General features: G+C 34.2%; 2 protein-coding genes across 3 annotated transcripts in view; one reads left to right on the forward strand and one right to left on the reverse strand.

The window, feature by feature from the left end:
• Positions 1-3,727: 3,727 nt before the first annotated feature.
• Positions 3,728-12,642, reverse strand: part of LOC111416713 (uncharacterized) — a 134,639-nt gene continuing 125,724 nt past the window's right edge. For both annotated transcript variants that reach the window (XM_071196887.1, XM_071196886.1), the window contains exons 3-5: positions 5,132-5,397; positions 4,920-5,076; positions 3,728-4,855 (exon numbers count right to left, since the gene is read on the reverse strand). In XM_071196887.1, the coding sequence (XP_071052988.1) occupies positions 4,554-4,855; positions 4,920-5,076; positions 5,132-5,397 (725 nt within the window). In that variant the 3' untranslated portion in view covers positions 3,728-4,553. The remainder of the gene's footprint in view (positions 4,856-4,919; positions 5,077-5,131; positions 5,398-12,642) is intronic.
• On the forward strand, positions 5,391-11,456 carry LOC111416717 (uncharacterized). The gene is made up of 5 exons (XM_071196888.1): positions 5,391-8,416; positions 8,536-8,604; positions 8,670-8,747; positions 9,118-10,262; positions 10,346-11,456. Exons 1-4 carry the CDS (start codon positions 8,170-8,172, stop codon positions 9,447-9,449), a joined length of 726 nt encoding a protein of 241 aa, XP_071052989.1. The 5' UTR covers positions 5,391-8,169; the 3' UTR covers positions 9,450-10,262; positions 10,346-11,456.

Here is a 12,642-nt window from a genome sequence, read left to right on the forward strand (position 1 = left end):
CAACCTTAAAAAAAGTTCATTAATATACAGGCTGTTTCTAAATTGCGATATCAAGGAGTGATTTTTCAACAAAAATTAAGGAGACTTTTTGTAATTCTACTACAATTTAAATCGAAAATAATTATTGGTTTTTTTTTATTTTATCCGAGAAAAGTACTAATTGATTTATTAGATTAATTAGCAAGTTAATTTTTGGTTCTCTATTATAAAAAAAGGACAGATATTTTTTAAAATATTTAGATGTAATGCTTAAAGTAATTAAATATTTTATAAACATCATTTATGAATGAATTGAATAAAATTGAAAATCCAACTTGTAGTAGAAGTTGCCTACTCAGAATAAAAGATTAAGTGAATTTATGTGATTGAACACGAAATTGTTTAACATATAAAATATTTAATTACATTAAACATTACATCTAAATATTTAAAAAAATATCTGTCCTTTTTTTATAACAGAACCAAAAATTGCCTTGCTAATTAAATGGTGAGTTTTGATTTTTGTTGGTCCTATTGCAGACTTAATTCCAGACGTGGTAGCGCCGAGCCTCCACATATCAAACGAGTAGGTAGTATAAACAAAGTTTTTTTGCAACTATTCGAGTTTAGATAAACGATTTCACGTATACAAATTCGTTCTTTATTATTTCGTCGTTGAGAATTCTTTGGTTAAAATAACTAATATCTCCTCCAAGTTATAGCCCTCTAAAATTAAGGGAACAATCTGCAACTTTCTTATCTTTTGACATTTTACAACTAACAAATTGTTAATTTGACATAACTTAATTTCTTTGACTAATAATAACCAATCTCTGAATTAATTCACTTGAGTCTGTATATTATTTTATTTTTTGTGATCAAACTAACAATTTTAGGAGAAAATGTCAAGATACAAAAAAGGTGATATTGAATCCCACTATTTAAACCAAGTTTTTAAATAGAAAAATGTAGACGTATTAAAAAGTTGTAATGCAAAGTATTATGGTGTTGATTTTTTCAGCCTCTTGTAATAACATTTTCGGGTTATAAAAATCGTCAAAAAGTGTCATTTTATTAACAACAGTTACCTGCCAAATTTCAATCTTCTAAATTCCTCCATAGTGGATTTATTAAATAAAAACAATTTTTTCCCCTAACTTCAGAGTACTGTAACTCGGTGGGGAAGAGGTTTTGAAAAATCACTCCTTGAAATCTGTCGGATTAATTTAGAAACAGCCTGTATATTAATGAACTTTTTTAAGGTGACGTTATTGTGTTGACTGAATATAATGAAAATCATGAATACATAATAACAAAAAACATGACAAATCCTGCTAACTACTTATAATTGCAAATTACAAATTACTTATGTTGTAAAATAGTAACTTTATTGCTTATTTTAATTATGCATGGAAAGGGACACGATTGCTGAAAAAACTAAAATGACTTTTGTTTATGGAGCAGTCCAAGATATTAATGTTGCCCAAAATTTATTCGAACAAAGATTTCTAGACAGACACATTCTATCTTGTGTCACAAATTTCACAGTACGCTGTTTGCATCAAGAGCTTCAGGAATGATATCCATTATTGGTTACTAGAAAATTGTTATTGGTTACGTGAAATGAATTACTAACGATGTTGGACAGTTAATATATTGTGTGGGATTATAGGTAACTTTTCAATTGGCCCTTTCTTCGAAAAACATGCTTCTCAAAAAACATGTACCCTTTAGCGGCCCTTACACGATCAACAGTATTGACAATGTCAGTATTGACAATACAACCATCAATCCTCGTGGTAACGAGTCTCAATACTTCACTACCTTGCACGATCAATATTATTGTCAATAGTTTTGTCAATCAGTTTGCTCAATAAGTTACCTTTTTACCACGTACAGGGTGAATCTAGGTAGTTTTACTCAGTTATTTGCCGGTTTTCCTTTCCAAATAAGGATAATCGTACAAAAGCTTGCGTAGTTATTATTTTGGGGCTTGGAACTACTCTTCGAGTGAAATGCAAACACTGGATGCAAGAATGGTTGAAGAAGAGAGATGAATATTCTTATCTAGTACTGTTGATAGAAATCAACCTCTGCAATATTGATGATTTCAAGAACTACTTTTGAATGAATTGAAAGTTCCTTTAACAAACTGTTACAGATGGTTGAACCATTTTTGAAAAGACAGGATCGCAATATGAGAGAAAGTACAAGTGTTAGGGAAAGATTAGCCTTAATCCTGAGGTACTTGGCCACAGAAAGAAATTTTGAAGACTGGAAGTTTTCTGTTATAATGTCCCCAGCAATTATCAGCAAAGCTATAATAGAAATCTGTCAAACCTTTATATATGTCCTACAAGACCAACTGAATGAACTAGATGAATCAACAGTATCTTCGTTTTGAACGTCAACAACGTCAGGTAATGGGGCGGTCATTTTCACAACTTATTCACAGGCGCGCGGCTTGAACTGAACTGAGTGTAATGTAGAAAATAAGAATTAAACCTGTTTTCAAATCATCTGGGTTAACCCTTTAAGTTAAACCCTTTGGTTAGTGGCTTCTATAGAGATCACTTATCAATAAGGTCAAATAGCTGCATTACCACAACTAAATCGTTTCTAAAAATGAAAAAATAATTTGCCCTTTAAATGGTAAAATAACATATGTTTTTCAGTGTGTTGATAGACATGTTTTGTTATTGTTACAATTAAATAAAAGTAGGTATTTAATTTTGAATGTTGAATTTATTACACTGAGTATTGATGGAAATATTGGCGCCAACTCTACACGGTCAATAGTATTATCAATATCCGCTCCAATTTTCAGTATCGATGCCCGAAAATCAAAAAATCTGGATTTTTATCAATACTCCAGCAATATTTATCGTCACTAAAATTTTTTACCTTACACTGTCAATATTATTGTCAATATGCTAAGGTGTTATCAATATTGATCGTGTAAGGGCCGCTTTAGAAAAGCATACTTAACAAATGAAAAACATTGATGGCGCTTCTAAAATGCAATAAAAAATCGTTCAAAATATTTTCCCCCTTTATACGATGAAAGTTTTATAAAACTTTTTTGATAAAATTGATGTTTTATGAGTTATTATTAGGTAGTCTCAATTTCAATGCCTACCTCAGTATATGAAATATAGTCTTTTAAAAAAACTTCTTAAAAAGATTCAACGCAGTTGGTGTCCTCTTATAAAACCAGTTCATACACCTACTTAAAAAATTTGGCGTCTACAAATCGGTACCTACCGACGAATAGCCTCAACAATTCGGTATTATTCTTGAAGGACACATTATCGATTTTTCTTTATGCAAGAAATACTAAAATATATGCAACTTATTTTACGTTTTTCGTAGTAATACGTTAGGGCGCGTATAGTAAAATTTAAATTTTTATGAATGGCGACACATAAGTCACCCTGCCATCTAGGCATCACGACCACGAACTAAATTCTTTGGATAACTGTGTATATCTATAAACAAAGGTTGTAGGTTTAATTTATTTGGAGATTTCTTTTTTATCCTTCTAGCGATATCTGCTTTGGAACAGCTGGACTTATGGTAGTTGCAAATCATGGCGATCTCCAATTTGATTAATGTTGCTGTTGGATAAAAGATGGCCGTATTTCTAATAAAATTAATGCCAACCAATACTACCTATTCTATAATTGTAAATTTCTCCAATTACAATACTGAATAAACAATGATAAGTACATATTATATCAAACAATCATTTTGGGAATTCTAACATTCTTTATTTTAATTACACTATTATTACTGGACAAAATTCTAAAACTCAAAAATAATTTAGAAAGTATTTTTAGATAAAAAAAGGTTTAATATCACCTAGCACATAAAAAAATTTAAGATGCTTAACAAATTTAAATCGAAATTAAAATAGATCTACTTTTCTTGATACAGTAAAAACATTAATCTATAATTACAGTAAAATTTTTAAGAATTCAATCTATTTCCTTTTTTATTTATATAAAATTGCCTAAAAAACGTTTATTATAACACTCTAAACAGTGGTATATACGCATTAATAACTGCATCATAATATTTATAAATTCATGTTCATATGATTATAAAGGAGATTATTTCAATTTACTTATAAATCCAGTCTTTAATCGTAACAATTTCAGAATAAAAAATCTTAAATAATTATCACAGAATAACAACTAGCTATTTTAGGAAAATATTGCGCTATCAAAAACGTTTAAATTCAATAACAAAAGCTTACAAAATTGCAGGGGTGCAAGACAAGAATACACACACCTTAAGCTTATTTTTTAAAAATCTAAATAATATTCTTTTAGGCCACATTTTTTTAATTTCATCATTTTCATTTTTGTGCTTACTTTATGAAAACACCCAAACAAAAAAATGCCCAAAATTATTTGTCTCATCAAAGTCTTTTTTGGGTGCCGTCGATATGTTTTCAATCGATGATTTAAAACAGCCAAAAAATATACAGTTTCTTTATTACATCTTGATTTCTAATTCATATATTTTAATATTTCATTAAAACGTATTATTCTTTTTATATTAAATCGTATTTAAAGCGCCGTTCGTTCGTCGTAAACGATAACGGCTTCGTTGTCAACCAAAGAATCGGTATCTTTGTGTAAAAATTGACTTCGCGACTTACTTAATGCGATTATCGCCGCCTCATCGTTTCGCATACGATTCTTTCGTTTTTTGCTAAAATTTACTTTTGCGTATAAATCGGTTAGATCGTCTTCCGTTGATAATGGACGCGGTTTCGAACGAACCCAAGCAGGCAAACTGCGTGTTTTTAATGTTGTCGAACCACCACCAATTTGGCATTCTTCATCTTTGGTACTAACTTCATCCAAAACTAATTACCAAAAAAATCGAAATAATCATTTCAAAATTCACTTTTTATTAATACAAAATCTTACTACTGCTTGAAGCATATTGAGTTCCTTGCGGTGAAAACTCTGATATTTCCGGAAGTGGTAATTGTCTAGAATGACCACTGTCTCCGTTGGGAATCAACAAACCAATTGGTTGGCTGACTGGTCTTGGTTTTCTTTGGTTACTTGAGGGTTGAGGCACCTAAATAAAAAAAAATAAATTAATAAAATAGATGTCGTAGGACAGCCTTTTTTACCGGTACAGAGTTTCCGGGATGACTAGAACTACGTGGAACAACAACCGGACACCCGGAACATTGAGTGCAATGCGGTCCACCTGCTACGGCATTGGGGCCGTTTTGAAACCACTGACCACCTTGCGTACTCGAACAAGCGACTAGGCGGTTAGTATAACCCCAAGAACAACCTTTTTGCTCTACAAAAACGGCCGATTGACTGGGGTATGATGGTTGCTGGCCGATTGATTGCTGATTTGGTACTCCAACATCAGTTCTTCTCAAACCTGCAATTCAACATTATTAGAAAAAGTTCAACGTCGTTCCAAGAATCTAAGAGTTCGCATAATTCAATTTAGAGATTATTTATTTGCATTCTTGTAGCAGAAATAAATAATATTATGATATTTTGGAGAGCACAGTCAGCGAAATTTTGCCAGTGGTCTCCAAAATGGTTACATTGGGTGATTTAAATATCAATTGTCTGCAATTAGAAACTCGTGCATCACGTAGTTTAGTGGATTTTAAGGAGGCCTTCAGTCTTTCTCAAGTAATTTCCACCCCCACAAGAGTTACATCGTCATCATTAACATTGCTTGACATTATGATGATATCAGACCCTGAATCAGTAATCGATGTAGGTATTGTATCTTCGGATGGGCTATCGGATCATGAAGTAATATTCTGTACACTACACATTGATGTGACCATTAAATGTCTACAATTAAGCACGTTCAGGAACTACAAAGAGTTTGATTATCAATCATTTTGCAGTGATCTTTACGCGATTCCTGTTTTTGAGATTTTTGATATACTTAACGTCATTTTTGACAAATAGTATTTTACAAGTAATGCAGTGTCATGCTCCGATGGTCACGAAAAAGTTTACAAATAAATAAAATCTGTGGATTACTGACATTATTAAAATAATGCAAGATTTACGTGATAAAGCGCACAAACGTTTCTTAAACACAAAAACTAAAGGGCATTATGAATACTACAAAGATCTCTGCAATTATGTAAATCAATCAATTCGTAAGGAAAAAAAGCATATTTCCAGCATCACCTTAACCAAAATATAAAAAATCCATGGAAAGCTTTGAATAATTTAGGTGTAATCCAAAGGACAAAAAATTAACTACCGGTGAACTTACAAAATCCCGATGATATCAATAAATATTTCTTACAAGCTTCACTTCCTGTGCATCATGTACATCCTAACACCCACGGTGTGATATCTTATAGGTATAAAATAAAGACGGAATTTTAGTCGGTAACACAATCGACTAGATGGCGCTACATACGCAACTTGCAAACTACGTTACCAACACAGAGTCAAAGTACATTAACTGACAGGCGCCATTTTTGCTTTGTTGTCACCGATTTTTGCGTTATTTTATATATTTTATTTGACTTTAGTTTAGTGCGTTTAGTGTATTGTATAGTTTTTAGTGCTCGTTTCGTTTAGTTTAGTGTATCGTTTAGTTAAGTGTTCCGTTCCGTATTGTATAGTTTAGTGATTAATTGACATTTTTATTCTATATTTTACAATGCGGAAAGGTAATACACTGTTGGAAATAATTCACGAGCACGCCCTGTATAATCTGAACGCGTGTGTCTAGCGCAACAAAATTTGGTATGGAAGTAGTACTAAAGTGGTGTAACTTACTCTCACATGGAGAGCGGCACAACTCTGCTGGGAGGAGAAACATCAATAGCGAGAGTTTCCCCCGTGAGCTTCGCGTACCATCGCTACACGACGTGGCATGGAGTCTATAAGTCGATGTATTGTAGCGAGTGGGATGGCCAACCATGCCACCTCAACTCGCCTCCATAGCTCCTCAACGTTAGCCGAGGAAGCCGGATAACGTAGAAGTCTCCGACTAGTCATGTCCCAAACATGTTCGATCGGATTCAGATGCGGAAACCGAGCTAGCCCTGGAAGCATTCTTATACGGTGCTCTTCCCCAAAGATCTGTACAACACGCCCGATGTGCTGTCGTACGTTGTCGTGCATGTAGCAAACATGGGAGCCGCCGAACGTAGGGAAGCACAACGGACCGTAGCACCTCATCTACGTATCGTTGACCCGTCATGGTCTGCTATACACGCAGCAGACGTGTACGTCCACCATATGTAATCGCACCCCATACCATAATGCTCGGTTGTCGGTGGATAGGGCGCTCTTGCACACACTGCTCGAGTAGACGATCACCACGGGCCCGACGAACTAAAATTCGCGCATCACCGGTGCTCAATTCGAATCTTGATTCGTCGGAAAACAAAATGTCCCTCTACTCGGCAACCTACTAACGGCTAGCGTCGACCCACTCGTGACGTATGCTGCGGTGCTGGAAGGTTACTGGAATCCGCTGCATCGCACGACGCGCGCGCAATCCACTACTTACCAAACGGCACCGTACAGCTCGTGTAGTGAATGCGCCTTCCCTTGCCGATGGCCAAACAGCTCCAAGTTGCCTTGAGGAAGACACACACGACGCTAAAGCGCTGAGCATAAGAGCGCGATCCTCGTGTGCTGGGGACGCGCAGGGTCGTCCCGGCCGCGGCTGAAGGTACCTATGTCCTACCTCAGACCATTCTCGCCATGCCCGTTGCACTGCCGATAACGATCGCTCGAGACGATGCGCAATTTCACAGAACGATACACCCTCAATGTGCATACCCGCAAACATTCCTCGCTTAAGTAACGCGATCGCCCATCCATTGCGCACAGAGTACGATAACAATGTGGTCCCTCACACCACACTAAAAACCACCGGTATTTTCCATCCACTTCGGTCTCCATAGCGACGGAATGTTCCACTTGGAAGGGCGGCTCAGTCAACAATATCGCGACGGAACAACTCGAAACTCCCTGAATAAACTCGTCTACAGTAAACCTTCGTGCTCCGCAAATATTATGGATAGGGTGTGCTCGTGAATTATTTCCAACAGTGTATATAGTAATTTAATTAATAAAGTAATAATAAAGGGTTTTGTGGTTTTTTCAGTTTTATTTCTAGAACAATGCCTGGTTATGTTCCCTGTTCTATTAAGGAATGCTTGTCAGGTCTACTAGACATCGATTTCCAAACCCTCATAAACAACCAGAACGATTTAAGAAATGGATTAATGTTTGTGGCATTGAGTCTCTACTTGAATTGGATCCAGATAAAGTATTTCGTAACCGCAGGGTATGTCATGTACATTTCCAGGATAGCGATTTTACTGCAAATCAATTTATATCGAGAGATTCAATACCATCGTTAAGATTACCAAAACCATTAGATGATATTTTTTGTCATGGTAAGCAATACTTATTAAGAAATAATACAATTACAATTTTCGCCTTGATACATAATAGTATATTCCATTAGGCGTCTTTCATTAAATACTTTTAATATTTTATTTTGCTTAATTTGCAGCACCATCAACTAGCAGCTTTTCACAGCTAATTTCATTACCTATGTCAACAGGTACCAAAAATATTTCAGGTAATTCATATTTCATTACATATATGTGTTAAACCATTTGCTTATACCTGTTTATATTGTTGTAGAAATATGTACAGCTGAACCCATGTCACTTGAAAACAAAATCCAGGAGGTTAAACCTCGGAATAAAAGACGCAAGATAAGTAAGTAAATCAGGCATGTCAAACTCATATGATATTACGGGCCACATAATTTATTTTGTTAAGTTGGGGCCGCTTGTTTAACATGTCTGAAGTAAATTATAAGACAGCTCTATCTTTTTTTATGTATTGCATTAACGTTTTTATTCTATTTCAATTAATCAATTTGTATATATTTTTCTATCAATTTTTATCACAATTGAATTTAATTATTGAAATAGAACAATTATGTACTTGTATTAGATATATCCTTTCTTTAAATCATTTTACATATTTCCTATCAATTATATTATACATTAATAACATTATTGGAATAAATGAATTTTACTACAAAAGATTTTTTTTTACTTTACCTATGTTTTTATTGTTACAGTGTGCCGCCCACTTTTATCTAGAAAGCAACATTATGGTGATGCAAAGTTATTGGTGACTTTGAAAAACTTAAAACGACAAAATTTTGCTATTCTTAACCGAAATTTAAATTTAAAACAACGCTTGCGCAAAGCAGAAGAAATGTTTTACAACAATCCATTAAAGGCGTTTGAGGGTTTAAATCCCATACAATTAAATTTTTGTAAAACACAATTACGGTTATCAAAATATAAACCGAGAGGACGACGATACACTATTGAGGAGAAGTTGTTTTGCCTGTCATTGTACAAACAGTCAGGTAGAAGCTTTTTTAGCTTCTACCTGACTTCTTGAGTGCCTTTTTTTCCTTGCCATCACGAGACACCATCACCAAACTACTCCAGTCGATACCAATTGAAACAGGATTAAACGATGCAGTATTTAAAAATTTGGAATCTACTGTTATAAAAATTAAAGTACAAGAACGAGTATCAATATTAATGTTTGATGAGGTTTTTTTAGATGCCAATATCAGCTATAATACAAGAGCAGATGCTTTTGTTGGTTTGGAAAATCTTGGCTATAAGAAGTCCAACAAAATTGCTGATAGCGCACTTGTATTTATGATACAAGGTATTGTAAAAAAATGGAAACAGCCAATAGCCTACATGTTCTCTAGTGGTGGTGTTAATAGCGGCGCTCTTGCTAAACTGATAGTGGATATAGTAGAGCGGTTGCAGGAATGTGGCCTTGATATACTTGCTACTGTCTGTGATCAAGGAGCATCTAATCAGGGAGCACTAAATTTACTAGTAAACGGCACTAAAAACCAGTTACATAATGATGAAAATGGATCTCATGTTTTTTGGGTCAACAACAAAAGAGTAGTGATTTTATATGATCCACCTCATCTTCTGAAGGGAATTCGGAATCAATTATTAAAAAAGAAATTGATATGGCACAAAAACAATGAGACAATAACCGCAGTTTGGAGCCACGTCAAAATTGCTTATTATATAGACGTAATGAGCGGTGAACTTCGTGCTTTACGAAAAATCACTGAACAACATGTAATGGAGGATAAACTGAAGAAAATGAAAGTATCATATTGTAGTCAAATTTTCAGTCATACAATGGCAGCTACTATGACCCTGATGGCAAGAAACAGTAAGTACGATATATTATGATTAATAATAGTAAGCATAAATAAAATTCTATTTACCTCTTTTTCTATACTTATACAAATGAAGTGAGCGCTGATGGAAAAGTTGTGAAGCCAAAAGAAGCGTCGCAAACAGCCCGCGTGTTAAAATTCTTCGACGATTTATTCGACTCTGTTAATGGTTCTTTAAGAATTAACACACAGGGAAAACCGTTGAAGATGGTTGTTGCAAAAAACAGTGGCCATTGTAACTTTTGGAGAGGTATCATACTCAAAATATAAAAAAAAAACTTACAAATATGTATTTTGAGGACTACAGCACAATCACATTCAACACCACCATCCCTCAAGAATTGGGTCATTACCTTAAAAGGCATGTTAGCTGTTTGGGATGCACTTGAGAAAAAAATAATAAATTATATGATACCCAGGCAATTAAACCAAGACCCACTGGAAAATCTGTTTGGGCAGATACGGCAGATGAGGGGGAGGAACATTAATCCAACGTGTCAGGGGTTTGGAGAATCCTTTAAGTCACTTCTTGTGAGTAAAATGTTTACCCCCGATGTATTAAGAGGAAATTGTGAAAGTGATTATAGTTCCATTTTATTAAAACCCCCAGTTTTTTTAAATAGTTGTAAGGGAGGTGATTTATTTGAGGAGGGAGATTGGCAGCTTCCTCCTATAGATACTAATTTAAATAACATCCAAACAATTGTTTTTAATTACGTAGCTGGTTATGTAGCGCGGAATACATGTAGTAAATTTAGGTGCAAATTCTGCATATCCCATATTATCGATAAAAATCCAAATAGGGCAAGTAAGGATAATGTTTTTATTACTCACAAGCAATATGAAAATTGTAAATTAACATTTTGTGTTCCAACTTTTTTGAAAGCGATGAGAAATGCTTATAGTATAATTAATCATGTGTTGGATAATGACTTTCAAAGAAATCATGTTTTAAAATATATTAAACATTTAATTATACATAATGTAAACTTTACATTTATTTGTCACCGAGAAGATATTATTAATTTTATCTTAAATATCTTTATTAAATTAATTTTGTTTAATTTTTGTAAACGAGTAAACCATATTTTAAAAGGTGAAATTACCAAAGTAAGCTCTAAGAATATTGTAGTTGTGGAAGCAAATCGCTATTTTTTAAAAAGAAAAAAATAAATTTGCGTAATGTACCATTGTGTTTTATTTATCAATCATGTTAAAAAGTCAACATGTGGATTACAATTAATAACTGCGGCGATTATTTTGAAAATGTGTTAAGTTTATTTTCTAAATAAATAGAAATGATGATGAATTTTTACTTTTAAATTTGAAAATAATTGATCATCATTTTTAAATTTATTTCGAAAATGCCCTTTGCCAGTTTCATAATAGTCTCATAGTATATACGAATACGATCATATATACATTTAAATTTCGCGGTTTTTTAAAATTACTTGTAACACAATCCACAGAGAGGCGCTGCATTCAATTTGATTGGTAAAATAGTAGGGAGTAATGCTTCTATATAAGTATAATATATATATTTTCTATGCTAACACCTACAGATATGAGCAGTCGACGTCTCTTGAATGTTTTTAAGTTTCAATTGGTGTCTGAAGACCAGGTGATGATGACGATTAACTCGATTAAGTCGACCGCTACCGGCTGGGACGGGCTGAATACAAAGGCTGTGAAAATGTGTTGTCCTCATATTTTGCCGCAGCTAGTAAATATTATAAATACATGTATTGTTGATGGGAAATTTCCTATCGATTGGAAAAGGTCGTTGGTAATACCTGTACCAAAAAAATACAACGACCGAATCAGCATTCTCCCTGTTTTTGCTAAGGTGTGTGAAAAACTGTTGTGGCAACAAATGAATCAGTTTGTTTCGTGTGAGGATATTTTGTCTCAAGTACAGTCGGGTTTTAGCTCGGGGTTTAGCTGCACCACAGCACTTTTGTGTGTAGTGGATGATATTTTGAAGGCTGCAGATGACAATAATATAACTATCCTATGTCTTATAGACTACAGTAAAGCCTTTGATATGATCGATCATCAGCTGCTTTTTGCTATATTGTATCACAATGGGGTTGGACCTAAGGCATTCAATTTGCTTAGTGAATATGTTGCTGGGCGAGAGCAAGCCGTGAGCCTAGGTGGCAGTAGGTCAGATTTTCTGGTATCTACTTCTGGGTGTCCACAGGGGTCTATATTGTCACCACTGTTGTTTTCTATTTATGTTAGAAGCATATCAAACTGCTTAAAATACTCCAAATATCACTATTATGCTGATGACGCCCAGATTTATATATCGGGTAAGGAAACGGAGTTGGATGAGTTATGTGGTCGGCTTGAGAATGATTTGTCATCGAT

Source organism: Onthophagus taurus, chromosome 6 (genome assembly GCF_036711975.1).
Source record: "Onthophagus taurus isolate NC chromosome 6, IU_Otau_3.0, whole genome shotgun sequence".
Lineage (NCBI taxonomy): Eukaryota > Metazoa > Arthropoda > Insecta > Coleoptera > Scarabaeidae > Onthophagus > Onthophagus taurus.

Excerpts from the sequence above, each read along its gene's own strand:
- LOC111416717 (XM_071196888.1), top strand. The coding sequence starts at position 8,170 with ATGCTTGTCAGGTCTACTAGACATCGATTTCCAAACCCTCATAAACAA. Across the intron at positions 8,417-8,535 it reads AGATGATATTTTTTGTCATG|CACCATCAACTAGCAGCTTT; the intron begins GTAAGCAATACT and ends CTTAATTTGCAG. Across the intron at positions 8,748-9,117 it reads GAATAAAAGACGCAAGATAA|TGTGCCGCCCACTTTTATCT; the intron begins GTAAGTAAATCA and ends TTATTGTTACAG.